The sequence below is a fragment of the Pan troglodytes genome, chromosome 6 (assembly GCF_028858775.2).
Source record: "Pan troglodytes isolate AG18354 chromosome 6, NHGRI_mPanTro3-v2.0_pri, whole genome shotgun sequence".
NCBI classification, from domain to species: Eukaryota; Metazoa; Chordata; class Mammalia; order Primates; family Hominidae; genus Pan; species Pan troglodytes.
The window spans coordinates 109864987-109891692 of record NC_072404.2 but is presented as its reverse complement, the minus strand read 5'-3'; the positions used below and the strand labels follow the sequence as shown (position 1 = coordinate 109891692).

General features: G+C 44.0%; 1 protein-coding gene across 50 annotated transcripts in view; it reads left to right on the top strand.

Annotated features, from left to right (window-relative positions):
* Window positions 1-26595, top strand: part of ZCWPW1 (zinc finger CW-type and PWWP domain containing 1) — a 28888-nt gene extending 2293 nt beyond the window's left edge. For 4 of the 50 annotated variants that reach the window (XM_054656062.2, XM_054656063.2, XM_054656061.2 and 1 more), the window contains exons 2-19: window positions 2354-2460; window positions 6795-6851; window positions 7586-7839; window positions 8279-8357; window positions 10286-10403; window positions 11017-11168; window positions 11376-11498; window positions 17934-18050; window positions 18797-18920; window positions 20155-20230; window positions 20660-20764; window positions 22365-22445; window positions 23220-23286; window positions 23679-23770; window positions 24485-24586; window positions 24888-24948; window positions 25426-25578; window positions 26131-26595. In XM_054656062.2, the coding sequence (XP_054512037.1) occupies window positions 6824-6851; window positions 7586-7839; window positions 8279-8357; window positions 10286-10403; window positions 11017-11168; window positions 11376-11498; window positions 17934-18050; window positions 18797-18920; window positions 20155-20230; window positions 20660-20764; window positions 22365-22445; window positions 23220-23286; window positions 23679-23770; window positions 24485-24586; window positions 24888-24948; window positions 25426-25578; window positions 26131-26453 (2055 nt within the window). In that variant the 5' untranslated portion in view covers window positions 2354-2460; window positions 6795-6823 and the 3' untranslated portion in view covers window positions 26454-26595. Of the gene's footprint in view, window positions 1-2353; window positions 2461-6794; window positions 6852-7585; window positions 7840-8278; window positions 8358-10285; window positions 10404-11016; window positions 11169-11375; window positions 11499-17933; window positions 18051-18796; window positions 18921-20154; window positions 20231-20659; window positions 20765-22364; window positions 22446-23219; window positions 23287-23678; window positions 23771-24484; window positions 24587-24887; window positions 24949-25425; window positions 25579-26130 lie in introns of those variants that run through there. The other 46 variants (XM_054656066.2, XM_054656068.2, XM_054656065.2 and 43 more) reach the window with 23 other exon arrangements.
* Window positions 26596-26706: the final 111 nt, after the last annotated feature.

The window sequence follows — 26706 nt, the reverse complement described above, 5'->3', positions numbered from 1 at the left end:
TCACCGTATTGGCCAGGCTGGTCCCGAACTCCTGACTTAAGGTGATCCACCCACCTCTTCTTTCTTGTTAAAAGTTTTAAATCGGGCTTGCTGAGCTTGTGCACAAACACGAAGGAAGCAAGCAAGGGAGGGAAGGGGGAGGAAGGAAGGAGGGAGGGAAGGAGAAGAGAGAGAGGGAGGGAGGAAAGGGAGGAGGGAGGGAGGAGGGGGAGGAAAGGGGAGGGAGGGAAGGAGAAGAGAGGGAGGGAAGGAGAAGAGAGAGGGAGGGAGGAAAGGGGGGAGGGAGGGAGGAGGGGGAGGAAACGGGAGGGAGGGAAGGAGAAGAGAGGGAGGAAAGGGGGAAGGGAGGAGGGGGAGGAAAGGGGGAAGGGAGGAGGGGGAGGAAAGGGGAGGGAGGAGGGGGAGGGAGAAAGGGGAGGGAGGGAGAGGAAGGAAGAAGGAGGGGAAGCGGGGAAGGGAGGAGGGGGAGGGGGGTAGGAAGGAGAGGGGGAGGAAAGGGAAGGAGGAGGGGGAGAAAGATGGGGAGGAGGGAGGGAAGAGGGAGAGAGGGAGGAGGGCAAGGAAGGAGGGGGAGGGAGGGAAGGAGGGGGAGGAAGGGATGGAGGGACAAAGGGAGACAGAAGGAGGGAAGAAGGAAGAGAGGGAGGGAAGAGGGAGGAAGGAGTAAAGGAGGGAGAGAGGGAGGGAGAAAAAGTGAGAGGGAGGGAGGAAACTGCTATTAGTTAATTGAGTCATGAAAATAAGCAGGAGTCCACATACTGTTATTAATGCAAAAAGGAAGATCAGACTCTGGCTTAAGAAAGATTTGAAATATACTTTTTTTTTTTTTTTTTTTTGAGACGGAGTCTCACTCGTTTTGCCCAGGCTGGAGTGCAGTAGCACGATCTTGGCTCACTGCAACCTCCACCTCCTGGGTTCAAGTGATTCTCCTGCTTCAGCCTCCCAAGTAGCTGAGATTACAGGCGCCTGCCACCCCGCTGGCTAATTTTTGTATTTTAGTAGAGATGGGGCTTCACCATGTTGGTCAGGCTGGTCTTGAACTCCTGACCTTAGGTGATCCACCTGCCTTGGCCTCCCAAAGTGCTGGAATTACAGGCGTGAGCCACTGCGACCGGCTGAAATATACTCTTTAAATACCGCTTTTTTGAGGCTCAGGGAGTCTGGGTTAGAGGACAATGCTAAAGGGTTTACTTCTCTTAGACCAAGGATTTGAGGAACAATATAAGGAAGGGAATGATTGGATGGTTAGGAAGAGGAAATTTGGGAACACATTCTGAATGGTGTGTGGGGAGAGAGGATTACTGTTTATTTAAAAAAGTATTGGCAATACTGACAAGTTATTTCACTAGGTCAGTTCTCAAACTTTTTGGTTTGAGAACCCTTTTATACCCTTAAAATTTATGGAGGACTCCAAAGAGCTTTTATTTGGTTTGTATCTGTTGATACTAACATTTTAGAAATTAAAATTCAGAAACATTTAAAGTTTGATTAGAAATAACAATAATAAATACATTAACCTAAACAGGTTTTTATGAAAAATACGTTATTGGCCTCCCAAATCCCAGCATTTTGGGAGGCCAAGGTGGGCGGATCACCTAAGGTCAGGAGTTTGAGACCAGCCTGGCCAACATGGAGAAACCCTGTCTCTACTAAAAATACAAAATTAGCCGGGCACAGTGGCGGGCGCCTGTTTAGGTTAACGTATTCTCCTAAACAAAAGAAAATTTAGCATGAAGAATGGTGGTGGTTTACATTTTTGCAAATCTCTTTCATGTCTGGCTTAATAGAAAACAACTGGGTTCTCATCTGTTTCTGCATTCAGTCTGTTGGGATATCTTGTTTTTGTAAAAGTACATGAGAAAATCCAGCTTAATACAGATAGGTAGTTGGAAAAGGGAGAGGGCCCCCTAGGATTTTGGGACTACACTTAGAACTGCTGAGTTAGGTGATTTCATCTCAAAATTTATGTGATGATTTTTAATGTTCTAAGTGAAATAAAACTCTTTTTTGAGATCCTCATTCACTTTCCCTTGGTTCCCTTTATTATTTCTAAGTTCTTTTTCCCTCCTTATTTACCCTCATTTCATATGTTGAGTGATGAGAATATGGTTTCTGGAACTGTACTGGTTCTTTTACATTCTTATTTAAAGCCTTTGCCCCTCTTATTAAAGCCTTCCCCCCAACCCCACACCCTGTCCCTCTTCATCTAAGGTAAGAAAAGAGAAATTAAAACCTCAAATTTTATTCCTGGGTCTACAGCCCCTAGTCATTTAGTAGCTGTACAGAAGAAAGTTAGTGGTATTTTATATTTTTATTAACTGTCTATATTTTTTTCTCTCTCTCTCTGAACCAGCTTTCAGTATTTGTTATTGTGAAAGAAGTTAATTCACCTGAAACAGAGGAGGGGCAACCTGAGTTATCAGAAAGTGACTTCCTGGCCTTCCCTTCTTTATTGATCAGGTTAGAGCTTTTGTTTGAAAGCAGTGTTATCACATGCACAGATTATACATATTATGTGATACTATGCATCACTGTTTATAGATTTATTACATCTTATTAACTCAACAACAGTGAACCACAATTCTATCTAGTTGGTTGGGGCTCCAGAAATATACTTTGGCCTAGGAAGATATTTACAGGTTTAGATAAGGATTTGAACCTAAATACTGGAAATGTTTGCATTTTTAGGTTGGTCAAAATACTCTCTTTTAATTTTACTTAAAGAATTTAGGCCGGGCACGGTGCGTCATGCCTGTAATCCCAGCACTTTGGGAGGCTGAGGCAGGTGGATCATGAGGTCAGGAGATTGAGACTATCCTGGCCAACATGGTGAAACCCCGTCTCTACTAAAAATACGAAAATTAGCTGGGGGTGGTGGTGCACTCCTGTAATCCCAGCTACTCGGGAGGCTGAGGCAGGAGAATCGCTTGAACCTGGGAGGCAGAGGTTTCAGTGAGCCAAGATTGCACCACTGCACTCCAGCCTGGTGATAGAGCAAGACTGTGTCTCAAAAAAAAAAATAATAATTTAAAATATTTTTTGAAGTGGCAACATTTATAGGTTTTAAAATGCCAAAGATAAACGAGGGAGTCCACCAAAAGCTTCCTTTCACTCTCATCTACCCAGTTCTACTCCCCAGAGGCATTTTGATCCATTTTTTTTCTCTTCCAGAGAAAATTTATGATTAACAAGCCTATTATACCAGACATATGTTTTTAAAAACTAAATATTGTCATCTGAAACACACTAATTTTCACTCTGCTTTTCTCACTTAGCATAGCCGTTGTAATTTAGACAGAGACTTCTTGTGATCTTTTTTGGAATTTTAAAGTCTAGGAAAAGATATATTTGTCATTTGTGGTCAAATTAATATTCTTTTTACAGCCTAATTTTACCCAGTCTTTTTTTTTTTTTTTTTTGAGACGGAGTTTTGCTCTTGTTGCCCAGGCTGGAGTGCAATGGCGCGATCTTGGCTCACTGCAACCTCCGCCTCCTGGGTGCAAGCGATTCTCCTGCCTCAGCCTCCCGAGTAGCTGGGATTACAGGTGCCCGCCACCACGCCCGGCTAATTTTTTGTATTTTTAGTAGAGAAGGGGTTTCGCCATGTTGAACAGGCTGGTCTCGAACTCCTGACCTCAGGTGATCCACTCGCTTCAGCCTCCCAAAGTGCTGGGATTACAGGTGTGAGCCACCATGCCTGGCCAATTTTATCCATTCATTACCTTCTATTTAGAATTATAATGAAGGAGATTAATTTGCTTGAGTGTTTCTCCCCAAAATTCCAACTTGCCTTTTTTTCTGGAGCAAATGTGTTTTGGGATTGGTGATGATGAGTTAAAATGGAAACAGCAAGAAAATGTGCCCCTTAATATAAAGGAAACGTCGTTGCTTTAGAACAGCACATCTGAATTATTCACATTTATAGAAGTGAGAAAAGGAAGAGAAAAATGCTAAAGGGTATTCACATTTAGCCATGCTGTGGCCACGCTGTCAAAACCTCAGTACCCTTTAAGTTTATCTTATGGTCTAGAGAGAGGAACCCTACACCTTGAACAAGTTTGGCCATTTAAGGTCTTAAAATTTTCTGATCCTTTAAAGGGAAGTGTATATGAACCAAATGATCCATTTTATGTCGCTTTTGGATTCTTTATAGTGGGGGATCACAGATTTAGAACAATGAGTTTCAGTTGCAGGGTTTTCAAACTGCTCAAAGCCAACAGCCAGAAACAAGATCACTGAGTAGAATAGATATGTTATTAGTAGAATTGAGAGGCAAAAGTCCTGGGTTCATCTAAGCTCAACAATATATTGACACTGAGTCTTTAGGAAAACCACTTAACCTCTGTTAGCATATTTTTTTCATCTGTAGAAAGGGGAGTTGGGGCTTTATTATCCCTAAAGGTCTTCCCAGAGATATGCTTTTTATAATGGTTATAAAAGTAAGAATGGCATATATCCCCTAAGCCTAAAGAAAACTGGGTGAAGGGCTGCAAGAAGTTAAGGTTAATAAAATAAAAGTTTTCTTCAGAAAGCTGGGTGGACACAGAATACTATGCAGCCATATAAAAGAACAAGATCATGTCCTTTGCAGCAACATGGATAGAGCTGGAGGCCGTTATCCTAAGTGAATTAACGCAGGAACAGAAAACCAAATACTGTATATTCTCACTTATAAAGTGGGAGCTCAACATTGCATACACATGGACACAAAGAAGGGAACAATAGACACTGGGGCCTACTTGAGGGTGGAGAGTGGGAGGAGGATGAGGACTGAAAAACTACCTATTGGGTACTATACTCACTACCTGTGAAACAAAATTATCTGTACACTAAATCCCATGACATGCAATTTACCCATGTAACAAACCTGCACATGTACCCCTTGAATGTAAAATAAAGGTTGGAAAGAAAAAATAAAAATAAAGCTGTGTGGAAATAATATCAGTAGTGGGAAAGTATAAATTGGAAAATAAAAATACTGGAATGTTCGCAGATGAGTCTTGGCACACTGGTGGGTCACGAATAGCTTGTAGCTGTGTAGATACTAATTTCTTCTTCAGCCTTTGGTGTGACTCTTCAGTTGCCTATGGCTGTGAGCAGCCTGGTCCTTTTACCCCCAGAGTACCTGGAAATGTCATTTTCTATGTGTTTCAGTATACGCTATTAATGTATGTTTTCTGTGTGTGCTGTGATAGCAAAATGGTGGTGAAGCACTGAATTAGACTGTTAGGATGTCGTGTAGCAGTTATTAGCACAAACTTTGAAATCAGACAGGTTCTAATCCTGATTTTACTACTTATCGATGACTTAATATCTTTAAATCCCTGTAAACCTGAATTTCCCCCAAGTGTAAAATGTTACCAATCTCATAGATCTGTTGTGAGAATTAAATGGAATGCTACATAAAGGGTAAAGAATATAGTCAGTGCTCAATAAGTGTTAGCCATTACCATTAGTCACAGTGTCAGTAGTAATCAAGAAACACATGATGTCAGGCCGGGTGTAGTGGCTCACGTCTGTAATCCCAGCACTTTGGGAGGCTGAGGCGGGCAGATCACCTGAGGTGGGGAGTTCAAGACCAGCCTGACCAATATGGAGAAACTCCGTCTCTACTAAAAATACAAAATTAGTCGGCGGTGGTGGCGCATGCCTGTAATCCCAGCTACTCGGGAGGCTGAGGCAGGAGAATCGCTTGAACCCGGGAGGCGGAGGTTGCGGTGCACCGAGATCGCACCATTGCACTCCAGCCTGGGCAACAAGAGCAAAATTCCATCTCAAAAAAAAAAAAAAAAAACACATTGATGTTGTGTGGAACATCTGTGAGTAGATTGCTGAAGATGAACTATGAATATCAAGGCACTAATTTAATTTCTCATTATTAGGTGCTAAGGTAGAATAAGGAAAAAGATACTAAATTTTCTGGGAACCTCTACTGGTTATCAAATACTTCTGAGCTATGACTAGAGATTGGTAGAATCTAGTACATTTGAAAATTGATTGGACTGAGGATCTAAGAAAGGGAAAATAAACATTATAATGATGTTAAAAGTGGGGCTTCTCTATGCACAGAGACCTCTGAGGTCAGAGAATTACCAAATTATATGTGTGTTCTAAGTGTTTAGGAGAGGCTTATGAAATGAGGCTATCCCTCTGAAGAAAACTCTTAACTGCCAGGATTGTTCATACCCTACCATCACTGCTCTACTACTACCTATGCTTCTGGTACTGCTACCATTTCTGCTGCCTGCCTTAGGTTGGACATGGTTCTAGGCACATAAAACACTAAGGATTGCTGCTAATATTTATTTGTTATTTAAATTTTTGAGTCAGGGTCTCAGTCTGTCACCTAGGCTGGGGTGCTGGGGCACAATTTTGGCTCACTGCAGCCTCCGCCTCCTGGGCTCAAGTGATCCTCCCACCTCAGCCTCCAGAGTAGCTGGGACTACAGGCGCATGCCACCACACTGGCTAATTTGTTTTATTTTTTGTAGAAACGAGGTTTTGCCGTGTTGCCCAGGCTGGTCTTGAACTCCTGGGCTGAAGTGATCTGCCTGCCATGGCCTCCCAAAGTGCCAGGATTACAGGTGTGAGCCACCACACCCAGCACTGATTGTTGCCGATCTTTAAAACAGTAACTCATTATTCCCTGGTGTGTAATTGGCACCACAGAGGAGGTCAAGAATGCAGAAACCTAGTTCAGAGGTCTGAAACAAAGAGTTTCTGAACCCAAGAAGACAGAAAGTTTAAAATCTTGTTTAATCAGAGTCATAGCAGTTAATTTCTTTTTTCTAACAGAGGCACACAAAGCTTAGTTTCTAAGCTGAATGATGACAACGTTGCAGAATAAAGAAGGTGAGTCAAGAGTGAGGGAGGTTCACTTCATACATTTCTCTCATTTTTCTCCTTTTGGACATCCTTTCCACCAAAGGATGGTATGGGTCCCTATATTCTGTGCCCACTCAGGTCAAATTACTGCTCTGCTAGATGCTTTGAAATAAATTTGACTTAAAAACAGTCCTGCTCGAGGAACATATAAACTCAGGGAGAGAAAAGGCATTTAAATACCTATCATAAAGTTGAATGTGGTAAATGCCACCAGTTATGTGCAGAGTATTAAGGAAGCTCAAAGAAAGATATACCTGGGAGGATCATTATAATTTTTATTGAGGAGGTGGCATAAGAGCTGTGAATAATTTATAGATTTTGACTAGTTTTTAAAAATTTGCTCTAATTTTCCATAACATTTTATCTAAAGTAAAAATGAGCAAATTATACAGTTTCACATTTGGATAACTCAGCTTCCTGCATGCTTGTATTTATCACCTTTGACTTAGTGGTTCCCAAACCTGGCAGTATATCAGAATCAACTAGCCTTGTAAAATTACAGATTGCTAGGCCTCTCATGTCAAACTACCTCATCAGCATCTCAGGGCTGAGGAGTGGAGTAAGCAGTGAGAGACCCAGGAATCTGAATTTGTTAAAAGCTCTCTCCATATCATTCTGTTATGGCTAGTCAAAGGGTAATGTTTGGCAATCTCTGTTAGACTGTATGTTTCATAAATTCCACTTGATCACATTTCTTTCAGAATGTGGAAAGGGACCAAAGAGAATCTTTGAGCCACCTGCACAAAAATCTTACAGCCTGTTACCTTGTAGCCCTAACTCCCCCAAGGAGGAGACCCCGGGGATCAGTTCCCCAGAGACAGAGGCCAGGATAAGCCTGCCAAAGGCCAGTTTAAAGAAGAAAGAGGAAAAAGCAACCATGAAGAATGTTCCAAGCAGGGAACAGGAGAAAAAAAGAAAGGCACAAATCAACAAGCAAGCAGAGAAGAAAGAAAAGGTACCAGTCATAGTGGTGGGCTCTGGTAGATTTTCTCATACCTTACCCCTGGCTCAGGCTAGACAAACAGAGTCTTTTCACACTGGGGAAATTCACCCTAGAGTTTCAGGTTTGTATTCCTTTTTGAGGGCTTCCTTTTTTTTTTCTCAAAGAGGTCAAAAATGTTTTGATGAAAGAATTGAGCACAGGAAATAATGGGATGAGGTGGGTTAGAGGTGGGGATAGAAGTAGACAGAGACATTATACACTTTTCTCTTTCCTTTGACTCCTTTATTCCCAGGAGATCTGGGATATAGTTCATGGCCTCCTTAGGTATGCTGACTGCATGCCTTCCGTCTTATAAACTTACTGCCTCATCTGAAGGAGGCTTCCCTGACTGTTCAGAGGGGAAAACTATGGAAAGATAAGTGGTTTTCCTCCCCTACCCTTGTCTCTGCAGGAAAAATCAAGTCTTACCAATGCAGAATTTGAGGAGATTGTCCAGACTGTTCTGCAGAAGTCCCTTCAGGAGTGCTTGGGTATGGCATGTAGTAAGAGAAAAAGGGTTTCAGTTAAGCAGTGACTGTTACCTGAGAGGGAGAGTTAAGTCTGACAGCTTCTCTCTTTCTCTCCCATCTTCTAAATAAGGTAATATTAGATGAGATTTCAACATATTTTAAAAATACTTCATCATCTGTCAACAGGACTATAGCTAAACCACCTTAGATAAAGGGTACATATTTTTAGAAAAAGTGGATTACATTGACTTCAGAATTTATATATAGTCTTAACTAAATTTTCAAGCCATTATGGGATTTTTGTTGTTATTTATTTACTTATTTATTATTATTTTTTTTTTGAGATGGAATCTTGTTCTGTCACCCAGTCTGGAGGGCAGTGATATGATCTCAGCTCACTGCAGCATCTGCCTCCCAGGTTCAAGTGATTCCCCTGCCTCAGCCTCTTGAGTAGCTGGGATTACAGGCGCCCACCACCACGCCTGGCTAATTTTTGTATTTTTAGTAGAGGCAAGGTTTCACCAGGCTGGCCAGGCTGGTCTCGAACTCTTGACCTCAAGTGATCTGCCCACCTCAGCCTCTCAGTGCTGGGATTACATGTGTAAGCCACTGCACCCAGCCTGTTGTTTTAATTTTTACTTTTTGTAGAGATGAGGTCTTGCTATGTTGCCCAGGCTGGTCTTGAACTCATGGCTGCAAACGATTCTCCCATTTCAGCCTCCCAAAGTGTTGGGATTGTAGACGTGAGCTACAGTGCCTGGCCCTAAATTTTTAAAATGCAGTTAAAATTCGTTTCCATGTATTTACAAACAACTTCAAATAAGATGAAATTGTTTTCCCTAGATTTGAAAAACTTAGGGTACATACCCTTGCAAATTTCAGTTTCTAATACCGATTTTGCATGTGGTTAGAGATTTAGTTTTTGGAATAAAGAACGCAGTGAGGGAGGCCAGGTGCAGTGGCTCATGCCTGTAATCCCAGCACTTTGGGAGGCCAAGGCGGGTGGATCACTTGAGGTCAGGAGTTCAAGACCAGCCTGCCCAACATGGTGAAACCCCGTCTCTACTAAAAATATAAAAATTAGCCAGGCGTGGTGGCGTGCACCTCTAGTCCCAGCTACTCAGGAGGCTGAGGCATGAGAGTCGCTTGAACCTGGGAGGCGGAAGTTGCAGTGAGCCGAGATTTTGCCACTTCACTCCAGCCTGGGCGACAGAGCAAGACTCTGTCTCAAAAAAAACCCAGAAAACAAAAACCAAAAACCAAAAAACCAAAAACCTCTATGAAGGCTTTTCCATAAGTTCATGAGGCTGAAGAGAACAGTCTGACATTTCAGCCATTCTTAGGTATACTTCTATTCCTAGGCGTTTGAGCAACAAATGATATAAAATACAGTACATATAATTTTTTTTTTTTTTTAGACGGAGTCTCACTCTGTTGCCCAGGCTAGAGTGCAGTGGCATGATCTTGGCTCACTGCAACTTCCGCCTCCCAGGTTCAAGAAATTCTCCTGCCTCAGCCTCCCGAGAAGCTGGGACTGCAGGTGCACGCCACCGTGCCTGGCAAGTTTTTTGTATTTTAGTAGAGACAGGGTTTCACCATGTTGCCCAGGCTGGTCTTGAACTCCTGAGGTTTGGCATTCCACCCACCTCGGCCTCCCAAAGTGTTAGGATTACAGGCGTGAGCCACCATGCCTGGCCTATAATTTTTTTATGTACACAAAATTATCATTACGTGGCCATCCTGGAATGAGGCAGATCGATCTGGAAAGGCTTGCAGAAAGATACATATTTGTAGTTTTTCCTGAAAATTTAAATATTTAAAGTTCTGTGATATGACAGGTAGGCTCTTTCAGGCTACAGGGAGAAGACACTTTAGAGAAAATGTTAGGGAATAATAGAGTGGCTTTTTCGTTTTTTTGCTTCTCTGCTTATAGTATTTTGTTTTGGGAGGGATGGGATCTGGCCTTGATTTTGCAGAGACTTCTTGTGCCCAGCCCGTAGTATCTACCCAATCAGACAAGGAGCCAGGAATTACTGCTTCTGCTACTGATACTGATAATGCTAATGGGTAAGTTTATTTCAGTGAGGCAAGTTGAACACAGAATGGACTACACATTCATGGTCAGTCAGTCAATCTATCTGTCTGTCTATCTGGTCATTTATCATATTTCTTTTCTTTTTTTTTTTTTTTTGAGACAGAGTCTCGCTCTGTCGCCCAGGCTGGAGTACAGTGGCGTGATCTTAGCTCACTGCAACCTCTGCCTCGTGGGTTCAAGCAATTCTCCTGCTTCAGCCTCTTGAGTAGCTGGGATTACAGGCACCTGCCACCACACCCGGCTAATTTTTATACTTTTTAGTAGAGACGGGGTTCACCATATCAGCCAGGTTGGTCTCGAACTCCTGACCTTGTGATCCACCCGCCTTGGCCTCCCAAAGTGCTGGGATTACAGGTGTGAGCCACCGGGCCCAGCCCATTTATCATATTTCTATAGATTTCTCTCAGCTCAGGAAAGATACCTGTTTGAGTTGGGAAAAATAGGCAAGTAGATGGATGAAATGGCCTCAGGAGGTCTTAGAGAGCTTAGGATTCATCTGTCTTCCTTTTACTCGGGTTTTTTCAAAAGAAGAGTTCTGCAATTGCTCTATTTTTACCTTTCATTAAAATAAAACCTCATTTTCAGAGAGGAGGTACCACATACTCAAGAGATTTCAGTGTCTTGGGAAGGTGAAGCTGCCCCTGAGATAAGGACATCTAAGTTAGGCCAGCCAGATCCTGCACCCTCTAAGAAGAAATCCAATAGACTCACCTTAAGCAAAAGAAAGAAGGAAGCTCGTAAGTACAGTCAGATATACTTTGAAGCCTGGCTCAAGTACTTGCTCCAGGAAATTAGGGAATGGGACCATGGGCAGGCTGAGAATTTTCAGCCCAAGACTTGAGACTATTAGGCTGTGATTCTTCTTCCTTCTTTCACTGACCTTTACTATCTACAAAGATTGTCTTCTTCATCTCCCCACCTCACGTTTTCTTTTTTCTTCCCAGAAGATGAGAAGGTGGAGAAAACTCAAGGTGGACATGAGCACAGACAGGAAGACCAACTAAAGGAAACAGTTCAGGATCATTCTCAGATCAGGGACCAGCAAAAAGGAGAGATAAGTGGTTTTGGTGAGTTCAGCTGGTTTGGCAAACCTACTTGGCCTGAAAATTTGAAATAGAGCAGAGAGGCAGGGTTAGGATGTTAGAGGAAACTCTGCAAAGAATATAGTCAATCTCTCACAGCTGCTTGTTGCAGAATATGCTGCCGAGAGAATGATTTCATTCATTCAGTCATTTATTCACATAATCCATAGTTGTTGGGTGCCTACTGTGTACAAAGCATTTTAGATGTTTCCCAGGAAGAAAATGAAGATGTGGTAAGAAAGGTAATAGTTTGAGGTAATGTGGTAAAAAAGGTAATAGAAGATGTGGTAAGAAAGGTAATAGAAAAATCAGGAGTGGTATTATAGATCCCAGGGGAGGAGAGAATTTAAAGAAAGAGGGATGCTCAGCCATGTCGAATGCCATCGTAAAGAAATCAAAGAGGATAAACATAAGCTCAAGGACATCACAATTAGGAAGCCATTAGCGGTTTGGTTATAGCTACTGAAAGAGTTGATAAGCGTGAATGGCAGCTTATATAGCTGGTTGAAGAGTAGACACTTTTTCAATTAGTTTAGATAGGGAAAGTAAGAGGGAGAAAATGGTAGATAAAAAGGAATGGAGGCTGGGCATGGTGGCTCATGCTTGTAATCCCAGCTCTGTGGGATGCCGAGGTGGGTGGATCACAAGGTCAGGAGTTCAAGACCAGCCTGACCAATATGGTGAAACCCCATCTCTACTGAAAATACAAAAATTAGCTGGGCATGGTGGCATGCGCCTGTAGTCTCAGTTACTTGGAGGCTGAGGCAGGAGAATCGCTTGAACCCAGGAGACGGAGGTTGCAGTGAGCCAAGATTGTGCCACTGCACTCCAGCCTGGGCAACAAAGGGAGACTCTGTCTAAAAAAAAAAAAAAAAAAAAAAAAAAAAAAAAAAAAAGAATGGGTACAGAGTTGAGGGAGGGGTTTTTTGTTTTGTTTCGTTTTGAGATAGAGTCTTGCTCTGTCGCCAGGCTGGAGTGCAGTGGCGCGATCTCCACTCACTGCAACCTTCGCCTCCCGGATTCAAGCGATTCTCCTGCCTCAACCTCCCGAGTAGCTCGGACTACAGGCATGCGCCACCACGCCCAGCTAATTTTTGTATTTTTAGTAGAGACGGGGTTTCACCATGTTGGCCAGGATAGTCTTGATCTCTTGACCTTGTGATCTGCCCGCTTCGGCCTCCTAAAGTGTTGGGATTACAGGTGTAAGCCACCGTGCCCAGCCTGATAATGGTAAATTTTATGACAAGAAATAAAATAGATCATACAATATACTAGTGTGTTCAAAAATTCAAAAATACCAAGGCAGGAGGATCACTTGAGACCAGGAGTTTGAGACCAGCTTGGGCAACACAGTGAGACCCTCATCTCTACAAGAAAAAAAAAATTAGCTGTATGTAGTGGTAGTGCCTGTAGTCCTAGCTGTTCAAGAGGCTGAGGTGGGAGGATCTCTTGATCCCAGGAATTGGAGGCTGCAGTGAGCGATGATTGTGCCACTGCCCTCCAGCCTTGGTGACAGAGCAAGACCCTGTCTCTAAAAAACTAAATAAATAGACAACAATCTAAACAGGCTTGTACCAAACAAAAACAAAAACCCCAAAACAAAACATAATACAAAAAGACAGAACAAGTTCCAAGTTTAAGAAACAGTGGAATAAAAAGTTACGTAGTGTCTATTCTGTATGTGTACATATATGTGGTTTTGGTTGTGGAAGCATAATATAGTTTGCACATACTTGGAAGAAAACTCCAAGACTATGCAGGCACCAAACAAGGTAGTTCAGGTCAATAAACCATTCCTCTTGTTATAATGACATAGTAACATAAGGCACTGAGGTATAAGTCTAATTTGAACAACCAGGTGGCCTGGAGTTCAGACTACCCGAAGGGACTTTCTAGGTAGAGTCAAAAAGGAAACTAAAAGGTTTTTTCTTTTGGTTTTATGTGACTATATAAACTCAGATGTGCTTGTTGAGAACTTTTGGTGTACTGCAGACCCCACTGACCTGATCTCTGGTTAGCTCAAATAAATTGGTGTCATTAGATTTGTGTTGCTCTGTCTCCTGTACTCAGAATTACTGTAAGAGGCCTGGCGCAGTGGCTCACATCTGTAATCTTAGCACTTTGGGAGGCTGAGGCAGGAAGCTTGCTTGAGTCCAGACTAGCCTGGGTAACATAGTGAGACCCCCGTCTCTATAAAAAAGAAAAAAAAGTGAATTTATATTAAAAAAGAAATGGAAAAAAAAGAATTACTGCATGGACTAGATCTTAGGCTGGCAGATGAGGGTTCACCCTCTAGGTGATTGTGAGTTGAATTGTGATTGTAGTGGATTTATTAGCCTCCTGCTATAAATAAACCATTCTTCCCGTTTCTTACAGTTGCCAAGGAGAGGTGAGTGCTCCTGAAGTAGGAAGGAGTATTTAATGAATACAATTTGCATTAAGTACAGAGAAGGAAAAGAGCAGTGTGTCATGAGAGGAAGTAAGATTGGGCTGGTCAGGGAGTGCATTTCTAAGGAAACAGTATTTTAGCTGAAACCTGAAGGCAGAGTAGAAGTTATCCAAGTGAAGAAAGAGTTTTAGGTAGGGTAAAGTGTGGTATGTTCCAGATACTAAAAGAAAGCCAGTGTGATTGCGGAGCTCAGAGAGCAAGGGGAGGCAAGTTGGGAACGTGGCTCTGGATAACTGGAAAGAGGGAGGCAGTGGCTAGGTCAAAGACCATGTACAGAGTGAACATTTTATCCTAAGTGCAGGGGGAATCCACTGGTGGGTTTTAACCAGGGAAGTGACATCTTCACATTAATGTTTTAAAAGGATCCTTTGGTGATTAATTGGAGATGGAGTATGGGGAGAAAACAAGAATAGACCAGTTAAGAAGTTAGTATTAGGATTAGGTATTAGGCTTTGATTAAGATGATGGCTGAGCACAGTGGTTTACACCTGTAATCCCAGCACTTTGGGAGGCAGAGGCAGGAAGATCACTTGAGCCCAGGAGTTTGAGGTTGCAGTGAGCTATGTTCATACCACATCACTCCAGCATGGGTAACAGAGCAAGACCCTGTCTCAAAAAAATATATATTTAAAAAATAAGGCTGGGCGTGGTGGCTCATGCCTGTAATTCCAGCACTTTGGGAGGCCGAGGCGGGTGGATCACGAGGTCAGGAGATCAAGACCATCCTGGCTAACATGGTGAAACCCCGTCTCTACTAAAAATACAAAAAATTAGCTGGGTGTGGTAGCGGGCGCCTGTAGTCCCAGCTATTCGGGAGGCTGAGGCAGGAGAATGGTGTGAACCCAGGAGGCAGAGCTTGCAGTGAGTGGAGATCGTGCCACTGCACTCCAGCCTGGGCGACAGAGTGAGACTCCGTCTCAAAAAAAAAAAAAAAAAAATGGATTAGGATGATCAAAGTAGAGAAAGAGAAAAGTGGATGGTTTTAAGGTATGTTTTGGAGGTAAAATTGTTAGAAGTTGGTAATGAATTAGATACTGGAAGGTTGGAGCAGGAGAAGGTATGTCAAGGATGATTGGTTTCTGGCTTGAACAGTTATGTGAAGGGAGATGGGAAAGAGCGGAGGAAGAAAAAATTTGTAGGATAAGATCAAGCATTCAGGTTTGGGTACATTTAGGTTTGAGATCCTTGTGAGACATCCAAATAGAGATGTCAAAGAGCAAGGCGGCTTAGGAATCTCGAGCTCAGAACAGAGGCTGTAAGTAGACAGCTGTGTTCTGTCAGGTATGAAAATAGATTTCAAAGCCATGGGAATGGGTGAGCTTGCCTCAGGAGAAAGTGTATCATGGGGAGAGAAAGCCCATGATTGGGCTTTGGGACCCCTGACATTTAGAGATTGAAGAACGAAGAGAACCCAGCAAAGGAGACTGAGGGGGAAGCTGCCAGTAAAATCAGGGGGAGGGGGACAGGAGAATGAGACATCACAGAACCCAGGAAACTAGTGTTTCAAGAATGAGTGGTCAAGTGAAATCCTCTTAACATGTGTCTGTGACATCAGTCTTCATGATCATAGAGCCACATCCGGGCATCAAACACAGTTTTCCAGAGCACATTATCTTCTCCTTTAGGTTACTTGAACTTTTAAAAAAGTACAATGTTCTTGTCAAAAATATTATTCCAAGCCATAAATTTCCAGTTCCATATCATTATAGTGATTTTTTCCTACTCATTTTCTTATGAGTACTCACTGCTTTCACAGCTAACAATTTGTATTATTATTGATCTGTATTAATATATATGACTCCTGGCCTCTCCTCCTACTCTTTTTTTCTAGTCTTGCTAGCTCACCTCTGTAAACATCCAAAACTACTATTGGCAACTGTCATTTCAGACTAACATATTAGTCCCAACCAGTACTTTGTTCTTCAAGATAAGGTAATTGAGGCTGGGCATGGTGGCTCACCCCTGTAATCCCAGCACTTTGGCAGGCTGAGGAGGGTGGATCACTTGAGCCCAGGAGTTCAAGACCAGCCTGGGCAACATGGCGAAACCCTGCCTCTGTCAATAAATACAAAAAATTTTCTGGGTGTGGTGGTGCATGCCTGTAGTCTCAGCTACTTGGGAGGCTGAAGTGGGAGGATCACTGGAACCTGGGAAGTGGAGGCTGCAGTGACCCGAGATTGTGCCACTGCACTTGAGCCTGGGCAACAGAGCGAGACTGTGTTTCAAAAAAAAAAAAAAAAGTAATTGCGAAAGTGATCTCTTATATGTGATATTTTGAAAAGACCCAAATGCAAGTCACCTTCTTTTCTGAGGGTTGATTCTGGAGGGATGGGATTAGGAGCCATCCTTTATGATCAGGTATTTAAGGTAAAATTTGGCAGTGGGAGAGAGTGAACTTACTGGAGAAATATGTTGGTTGATAATGTTAAATAGTGAATATATAGCGATACCTATGTGTCTGTTATGTGATTTTTCTCTGTCAACTCAATTGCTTGAGTGTAGGCTCAGAAAAGGTGGAGAGGGTTCATTCCGGTTGGTGTTTTGCCACCTGGGTGGGAAGAACGACAGTGGGAAAGGGAGCTGAAGGTGTCTACAAGAGAATCCAAGTAAATGTCAAGTAATCAAACCAGAGTGGAACAGAGTGAAGAATGAAAGTTGCTTCCAGATGGAGAGGATGGTAGTGGGCAGTGGGTTGGAGAGCTAGATAAAATGAAAGTTGCTATAGGAGTCTTTGAGCAAGTGAGGTGGAAGACGGGGCATTTTTGTAGATAGGATGTTTGGATGAGTGGCTCAGAGGGTGTGCAGTTCCTGCAGATGACTGGGTGGGGCATGCAGGAGTGGGAGTGGGTTCCAGAGGTGACATGAAGAAAAAAGTCAAGGGACTGAAATAATGGGGTGCTGTATGAGGAGTTCCTGTGGATGTAGAGGTCATTTGGAATGAAGGCAGGAGGTGGAGAGAAGACTGAATCAGATACCAGCATCTCTACAAGGGAGATGAGAGGTGAGGATAGTCCCATGGCATAGACCTCAAGGGAGGAAGTTTTTATAAGAGTTGGAGAGTAGTAGCAATGGGGCAATGATAATGCCAGCCTGACTTTCTGTCCCAAGAGACATGGGGAGTGTGAGAGGAACTGACTCCACTTACAGGGTTGCAGGTGGGGGTGGTTTAGGTGGGGCAGTGTCATTAGTGGGTCTCCAGGCTTCAGAAAGGAGATAGAAGTTCAGATTTGAGGTTGAGGATGTGTGGACTTTTGTTGCTCGAGTCAATGGACTTTCCAAGACCACAATGGAAGAGTTTTGGTGGGAGAGAGGAGAGGCTGAGGGACATGGGTCAGCTTAGGAGAGGTGGGGGTCTGGAAGGTAATGGATAAAAGGAAGGCTTGGCCTTTGAGCAGGGCCCAAAGTTAATAGTTGATGGAGAAGTGATAGGCTTAGACCTGTGTCTTTTGGAGAAGAGTGAACTCAGACACTGTTGGTCCTAAAGTTTGCAACTTGGTGATTTGGTGACAGGTAAATCAGTTGAGATTTGGATAAGAACTCTGGATGTTGTGCACAAAAGAGATGCAGGTTAGCCCTTCAAAAGAACTTTTCAGTAGTGTCATGCCAGCAGAGAACAAGGCACTATCTGGAAAGATGCCAGACAACCTTTCAATTTAAGAACTGTCAATACAAGAAACACTCCTTTCAGCCTTGGGGCAGGGAGACATGGTAGCCTAGTACAGGAAAAAGATCAAGGCATGAGACTTGAGTTCTAAGTTCAGCTCTATCGCCAAGTTAGCTAATCCTCAGCAAGCCAGTTACCTCTTTGAGCCTTGGTTTCCCTCTTATAAGTCAGGGATCAGGCTGGTTGATCTCTAATGTCTCTCTGGCTATGTCATTCTGGGAGTTGGGAGGGTTATCCTGATTTTAGTTGGATTAAAGAAGGAAGAGCATATTTTTAAGTCTCTTATTTCATTTTTTTCCTCTCACAGGTCAATGTCTGGTCTGGGTCCAGTGTTCCTTCCCAAACTGTGGGAAATGGAGGCGGCTGTGTGGGAACATTGACCCCTCAGTTCTCCCAGATAATTGGTCCTGTGATCAGAACACAGGTAGAAAAGACTGGAAATGTTTTCATTCACGTTTTATTGTTCCTCCCTTTCTTTCTCTGCGCTTATCCTTTAGATTAAATACTACGTAAATATAGTTAGCACTCAGTGGATCCTTGTAGTGCTTGGGAGAGAGGAAGGATCTGCCTCTCATATGGAGATGAATCTGGGCAGAAAAGGCTGGAGGAAGATGTCCTGCAAAGTGATCTTGTTGGGGAGGGGCCTGGAATCTAAATACATGAGCATTGGTCTGCCCCTGTCAATCCTGATTAAAATATTGGTATTGGGTTGGTGGATAGGGAGGGATATAGGATATATCGGGGAAAACAGACGACAGAGATCTGGTGCGCTTAGAATTCTAGGCTGTTTGGAACTAGTTGGAAGAGATGATGATGATCTTGTCCAGCCCAATTATTTTACAGATGAGAAAACAGAGTCTCAGAGAAATTATTCTTATGGTGCTCCATAGACAGGAGCACAGTCAGACACGCGGGCATGCAAGCAGGAGTGTGGAATCTCTTTCTGGAGTATGAGGAGGCACCATTCCTACTGCCTCCAGCTGTATTTCAGCTGGTTCCAGCTGCATTTCCTCCATGGGTCTTTATTCTTCCTCTGTGCTGATCTCCCAGGTGCCCCTTTGGTCCCACCTGCTGCATATACCAATTTCCTTCTTGTTCTCTCCCCAGCCCTCATCCAGCTCTTTCTCTTAAAGAGTCTCTTCCTGTCCCTTCATTCCTTCTCTCTTTCAGCAGATGTGCAGTATAATCGCTGTGATATTCCTGAGGAGACCTGGACAGGGCTTGAGAGTGATGTGGCCTATGCCTCCTACATCCCAGGATCCATCATCTGGGCCAAGCAATACGGTTACCCCTGGTAGGGCATTATGACACAGTCAGATCATCTTCACAAATTTGGGAGAGGTAGATTCAAGCAGGGGTGGAAGCAAATGGAAAACATCTGTAATTGAAATGGTTCTGGCCTTAGAAAGAGCATGGGGTGAGAGAAAAGATAAAGTACCAAGCCTGGAGGCTTTGAAAGAGTGTGTTTTCTGGAGGTTTCAGCATGGAGGTGATGGCTCCCTGGAAAAAAGGGTCTGATAGTGCTACCCCAACTAGTAGAAAGAAGAGGGTGGATCTGAGGCATTTAAAAATATTGAGATTGGCCAGGCGCAGTGGCTCACACCTGTAATCCCAGCACTTTGGGAGGCCAAGGCAGGCAGATCACCTGAGACCACAAGTTTGAGACCAGCCTGGCCAACATGGTGAAATCCCGTCCCTACTAAAAATAGAAAAATCAGCCAGACATGGTGGCGCATGCCTGTAGTCCCAGCTACTCAGGACGCTGAGGCAGTAGAATCACTTGAATCCGGGAGGCAGAGGTTGCAGTGAACCAAGATTGCACCACTGCACTCCAGTCTGGGCGACAGAGTGAGTCCCCATCTCAAAAATAAATAAAAATATTGAGATTGAGAGAGACAAAGTAAAGGGAACAAGGAAAAGTGGGATAGTTTCTTCTTTGGAGATGTCTCTAGTCGAAGATTTTGTTCTTAGGATTGTGGATGGCTCAGAAGGGTAAGATACCTTCACTAGGTTTATTCTGAGCTCCTGTGTGCATCGATGGAAGTCACTTTCTCATGAGTCATTCAGTAGTGACCACTAGAGGGAGATGATGGAAGGGGAATCTATTTTTTGGATCCTTTTTTTGCAAAGCATACTGCTGGCTGAGCGCAGTGACTCACGCTTGTAATCCCAGCACTTTGGGAGGTTGAGGTAGGAGGATTGCTTGAACCCAGGAGTTTGAGATCAGTCCTGGCTATATAGTGAGACCCCATCTCTGCAAAAAATAAAATAAACAGCTGGGTATGGTGGCATGTGCCTGTAGTCCCAGCTACTCAGGAGGCTGAGGTGGGAGGATCACTTGCGCCTGGGAGATCAAAGCTGCAGTGAGCCATGGTTGTAACACTGCACTCCAGCCTGGGTGACAGAGTGAGACCTTGTCTCAGAAAAAAAATCATACTGCTCTTCTCTGTGCATGTACATTGATGAGGTTGTGTTCTGTTCATCTAACCCCTTCTCTTCTGTCCCCTACACCCAACTATCTTCTCCAGGTGGCCAGGCATGATAGAATCTGATCCTGACTTAGGGGAATATTTTCTTTTTACTTCCCATCTTGATTCCCTGCCGGTGAGTTTCCTGGTTCAGGGTAAGAAGGAGCTCAGGCCAAAGTAATGAACAAATCCATCCTCACAGACGTACAGATAAGAGACATGGACATAGCCAGCAGACACAAGTGAAAAGAGACACTTAACTAGGATGACAAACACAGAGATAAGTGCTCACACATATAATAGAAACAAACTTGTATCTAATTAAATATTTATCCACTGTCAGGGCATTAGTGGTTTTGATAAATACTCTTTGGCTAGGATTCCTGAGGTTAGAATGGAAGAACAATTGGAACGAGGGTAGGGTAGATGAGTCAGGCTTTGAAGGGAGTATGTGAGGCCCAGCACCTCCTTCCGGGTGAATTCCCATTCTCCCGATCTGTTCTGGCTAGAGGAGAAAAGCAGGGAGCAGGACAGGAGTCCATAACAGGATCATCTTTTATTTCAGTCTAAGTACCATGTGACGTTTTTTGGAGAAACAGTTTCTCGTGCATGGATCCCAGTCAACATGCTAAAGAACTTCCAGGAGCTGTCCCTGGAGCTATCAGTCATGGTGAGCACATCTTGGGGTTCTGTTGTGATACAGAGAAAACAAAATCTTCCTTTTCTTAAACCTCATTTTCTCCCAGGGTAAGCCATGTCGGGAGAAAGTTCTGTGTCTGACCAGGTGTGCCAAGGGTGAGGTAGTAATTCATGAAGGACTCTTCTTGCTCCCAGGACTGCAGCAGGGCAATTATTTTTTTCAGTCCCCTTCCCTGCCTACAGATTGGGGGCCATTCTGAAGATGAGGTTTTTTCTACAGTTTAGCCAAAGCAGGTGTGGCAGAAATGAGGGCACAGATTAACTCAGGATTTCTCAGTCTCAGCACTATTGGCATTTCGGGCGAGATAATTTTTGGTTGTGGAGGGCTGTCCTGTGCATCGTGGGATGTTTAGCAACATCCCCAGGCTCCAGCGGCATCTAACCAGTAGCAGCCCCCACCTCCCCCCTGCCCATGGTTGTGACAACCAAAAAATTATCTCCAGCCATTGCCAGGTGCCTTCTGGGGGGCACAGTCTACCCGGTTGAGAACCATTGGGTTAGCACCATCATATTTCCTCCCTGTAGTCACTTTGGGTTTGACCAGCCTTGCAATTGAGCAGAGGCTCAATGGCTCAGGGGCCTTAGAAAATCAAGCAATGAGTATTAAATCAACAGCTGGATCTAAAGGAACTTGTCAGAAGCTTCAAAGTGAAATCACCTGGGCTCCTATAATCCTGTTTTCAAATTTCCATGGGATTCACTTTGGAGAGGACACCAAAATGTTGGTTGAAAATATTGCTAGGGCCAGGTGTGCTGGCTCACGCCTGTAATCCCAGCACTTTGGGAGGCCGAGGTGGGCAGATCGCCTGAGCTCAGGAGTTTGAGACCACCTGGCAACATGGTGAAACCCCGTCTCTACTAAAATACAAAAAATTTGCTGGGCATGGTGGTGTGTGCCTGTAGTCCCAGCAGGAGGCTGAGGCACAAGAATTGCTTGAACCAGGGAGGTGGAGGATGCAGTGAGCTGAGGTTGCACCACTGCACTCCAGCCTGGGTGACAGAGTGAGACTGTCTCCAAACATATACATATACATACTTAGGAATTGGTAAGACGTCTATTAGACGGAAGGGGGGTGTTATGTCCGATCCCTAAATATTAAGAATAGGAGTATCGTATCAATACTAGGAACTGGAAATAAATGTTGTAGTCGAAGAGAATGTCAGATGGGTAGCAGTATGCTGAGGTCACTTCTCTAATATTTATTAGTGACTCTAATCTTTCTTTTTTTTTTCTTTTTGAGATGGAGTCTCGCTCTGTCCCCCAGGCTGGAGTTCAGTAGTGTGATCTCGGCTCACTGCAACCTCTGCCTCCTGGGTTCAAGCAGTTCTCTGCCTCACCCTCCCGAGGAGCTGGGGTTACAGGCGCCCACCGCCATGTCCAACTAATTTTTGTATTTTTATTAGAGACAGGGTTTCACCATCTTGGCCAGGCTGGTGTTGAACTCCTGACCTCGTGATCTACCTGACTCGGCCTCCCAAAGTGCTGGGATTACAGGTGTGAGCCACCGCACCTGGCCATGACTCTAATCTTTAAGTCAATATTTATCATTGGCTCTAATCTTCTATTTCAGAAAAAGCGCAGAAATGACTGCAGCCAGAAACTGGGGGTGGCCCTGATGATGGCTCAAGAGGCAGAACAGATCAGCATTCAGGTGGGAGGGTGTTCAGACCACGCCCATTCCTTTCCCTACTCTTGGACAAGGGGGATTCTTTCTCAGTCCAGACAAAGACGGTTTGTGCTAGGGGCCATCCTACCTCTATATTTCACTTCAGGTTTCAGATATAAGTGCCCTAACCTCTCTTTTCTGTGGAGTCAGTTTTTATGCTCAAATTCTGTTGGTGGGGGTAGGATAGAGAGTAAAAAACAGTGAAAATTTCCCCTCCAAATTTCCCTTATTTGTTGAATTAGAAACAAACTGGAAATAGAGATTATAATTAGTTAATCTCCATAAAAAGTCAGATAAGCCTAATGTGTAATTTCAAGTGAAAATAGTATGGAAAATGAGGGCTGGGCAGGGGGTTCACGCCTGTAATCCTAGCACTTTGGGAGGCCAAGGCAGGTGTATCCATTGAGTCCAGGAGTTCAAGACCAGCCTAGGCAACACGGCAAAACCCCATCTCTGCAAAAAATACAAAATTAGCCAGGCATGGTGGTGCATGCCTGCAGTCCCACATACTTGGGAGGCTAAGGCAGGAGGATCATTTGAGCCAGGGATGGGGAGGTTGCAGTGAGTAAAGATTGTACCACTGCACTCCAGCCTGGGTGACAGAGCAAGACCCTGTCTCAAAAATAATAATAATGATAATAATAATTTTGGTATGGAAAATGAATCAGAATTTCATCATAACTAAATTCCAGAAGACAGAAGGCAAAAGCTGCGCCTGAAAGGGTAGTGGATGATGCTTTTGTTTCTTGGTTCCCTTAGGAACGGGTTAACTTGTTTGGTTTCTGGAGCCGATTCAACGGATCTAACAGTAATGGGGAAAGAAAAGGTAGGATAAATGGAGGTTGAGGACTGGAGAAGGATGGGAGGGATTCCTTCATGAGGGCAGCAACCCATGTTTTTCTTTATTTTATATTCTCTATCATCAGGCTAATTCTGGATTCTTTAATAGGAGGCTCTTGTGAATGTCATTGACCCAGTATCTAGGATGGATGGGCAGATGAGTGGAGAGAGGAATGGGAGAAACAGAATGGGGAGGGAGGGTGTATTGAATAGTGATGGACTTTGAAAAGGGTGGAAATCTGGGATCACATTTTATGGAGAAAATACCACTTGTACACAAAAGGCACAGTTAGAAGACAGATTCTTTGTGATCAGCTTCATTAACTCACTATTTTATGGTATGAATGATTTAGCCTTTCCTTCCTTTTCCTGTTCTAGACTTACAGCTCTCTGGTTTGAACAGCCCAGGATCCTGCTTGGAGAAAAATGAGAAAGAGGAAGAGTTGGAAAAGGAGGAAGGAGAGAAAACAGTAAGATTAGCTTTAATTTCAGTTTTTATTTTTATAGAGATGGAGTTTCACCAGGTTGCCCAGGCTGGTCTCAAACTCCTGGACTTAGGCAATCCTCCCAACTCAGCCTTCCAAAGTGGTGGGATTACAGGCATGAGCCACCACACCTGGCCAACATTAGCTTTAAAAATTGTTTAGATGGCTGGGTGTGGTGGCTCACGCCTGTAATCCCAGCACTTTGGGAGGCCGAGGGAAGCGGATCACGAGGTCAGGAGATGGAGACCATCCTGGCTAACACAGTGAAACCCCATCTCTACTAAAAATACAAAAAATTATCCGGGCTTGGTGGTGGGCACCTATAGTCCCAGCTACTTGGGAGGCTGAGGCAGGAGAATCGCTTGAACCTGGGAGGCAGAACTTGCAGTGAGGCAAGATCGCGCCACTGCACTCCAGCCTGGGCAACAGCGAAACTCCCTCTCAAAAAAAAAAAAAAAAAATTTGTTTAGACGAGGATCTTGGGGTTTCCTTTCAGGAGCTTCCTGTAAGGATCTCGTTAGAATGGACTTAGATTTACTAAGGAGCTATCCTGCCCCTGCCTTGAGGGAGCCCCAATTGTCAGATATTTGGGGGTTTCTAAGTCTCTTCTTTCCTCTTTATTCTCTAATTTCCCACATCTCTAGGAACTTCTTTCTTGAGTATAATCTCAGTTCCTACTGTATTTATTTGACTCTTCAGGGAGCAATTCAGAGAATACCAGTTGTTTCTTTCCACTCCTTTCTCCCCTACGTGGACATGGAGGATTTTCATTCACTTGTTTTCTTAGCATCTCTTTTCCAGGTATAGGAAATATATATTTTCACTTTTTCTTCTAATTTTTAATTTAGCAATTTTTATCATACTTGTGGCCTAGCTTTATTTCCTTCTTTTATGCCTAAAGCCTTGCATTGATGAATACCAACAGACTGGGAAAGTGACCACACATTTTTCTCTGTGTTGCCATAAATTTAAACAATATCAGGCTCACAGAAGCTACTTTGATTCCCCAAAGCCCACCTGTCATTCTGTAGCATCCTTCTCTATTAAAAACAGTTAGGGGCCTTGATTTATCATTTTTTTAAACTTTCTCTTCCATCCTCAGGACCCAATTTTGCCCATTCGTAAGCGAGTCAAAATACAGACCCAAAAAACCAAGCCAAGAGGTAAGCAGGCCAGCTGGAAATGGAGCACAACCCACAGTTAAGGCAGGGAAGTGGTAGAGAGGGAGTCTGCAGGTAGCTGGACCTCACTACCCATCTCAGTGCCAGGACCTGAGAAAACAGGCAACACTCACCCATAGTGTCAGTGGGGAGCTGGAACCCCTTTGCTTCTCTGTACTGAATTATAAAATCTGAGGTGAAAGATGGAAGGTTTTAATTTCTTAGCCAAGAAGGATGGCTTTCTGGAGAAGGTAGACTCTGAGGAGAACTGTAAAGAGAAGAAGATCCAGGGGATAAAAGAAAAAAAGAGAGAATTGGGGGGAAAAGATGTTGAAAAAGAGCCAGAGGCCACCAGGAAAACTGACTAGATTGCCACTGAGCAGAAGATGTGGGGCAGGGCAGAAACTCAATGTGCAGTGTCCATCTGCCCTTGCCGAGTTGTCGTTTAGAGAGAAATAAACGCATTTCCCTCACGGCTAGGGCTTGGGGGTGATGCAGGCACAGCAGATGGCCGAGGCAGGACACTGCAGAGGAAGATAATGAAGAGATCTCTAGGCAGGAAATCCACAGCTCCTCCTGCACCCAGAATGGGAAGGAAAGAAGGCCAAGGGAATTCAGATTCTGACCAGCCAGGTAAGGCTCAAGGCCTGGGAAAAACTAAGGGGAATGAGGTGCCTGTTGGCATCTCCCCTCCCTGAATCATTTCTTAACCATTTTACAGCTTTTCATTACTTTACAGAATGAATGAAAATTAGAATGAAAGAGCGTCTCGGACTGCACCCAGCACACACTATAGAAACAGAATGATTCCTGATTTGATTTGGCCCAGGGGCAGGAGAATGGTAGAAGAGAAGTAACACTTAATCAATATTGCCAAGGGCTGGCTAAAGAGATACTTCCATGCCTGCTCCTTTAAATTTTTTTCAATAGCTCTCTCACTGGATATTCCCATTTTAGATATTAGAAAACTGAGGCTCAAAGGATTTAAAAAGTGCTCAAGGCTGGTGACTAGCATAGGGCAGACGGCTTGACTCTCTTTCTGATCCCAAAGTCCATATTCTTTGTATTGAGAAAGGTCATCTTTTCCAGAGATTTCTTGGAAATAGAGATTTAGGAGTTTGACTTATAAAAGGTAAGGACAGGCTGACCTAATAGGACTCTTGGCTTTGTCACCTTCTCATTTAGGCCCTAAGAAAAAATTTAAAGCTCCCCAGAGCAAGGCCTTGGCAGCCAGCTTTTCAGAGGGAAAAGAAGTTAGAACAGTGCCAAAGAACCTGGGCCTATCAGCGTGTAAGGGGGCCTGCCCCTCATCTGCGAAAGAAGAGCCCAGACACCGGGAACCCCTGACCCAGGAGGCTGGAAGTGTCCCCCTTGAGGACGAAGCCTCCAGTGACCTGGACCTGGAGCAACTCATGGAAGATGTTGGGAGAGAGCTGGGGCAGAGCGGGGAGCTGCAGCACAGCAACAGTGATGGCGAGGACTTCCCCGTGGCGCTGTTTGGGAAGTAGCTGGTGCTCCTCTGCTCCCTCTTTTTCTCCCTTCTCTGGGGCGCAGGAGGGAGAAGTTGCTAAGTGCTGGGTCTGTTCATTGGCTATGAGGTTCAAATGTGTGTGGTGCAGTTTCTGTGTTAATAAAGCAGGTTACGGTCGACTGGCTTGGCTGGTCTCTAACTGCCCCCTGTTGGCTGCTCTCCCTCCTCCGTGTCACTGTGGCGCGTCACTGCTTCTAGCGGGAGCCTGCACAGTGCAGGCATCTGGGGAA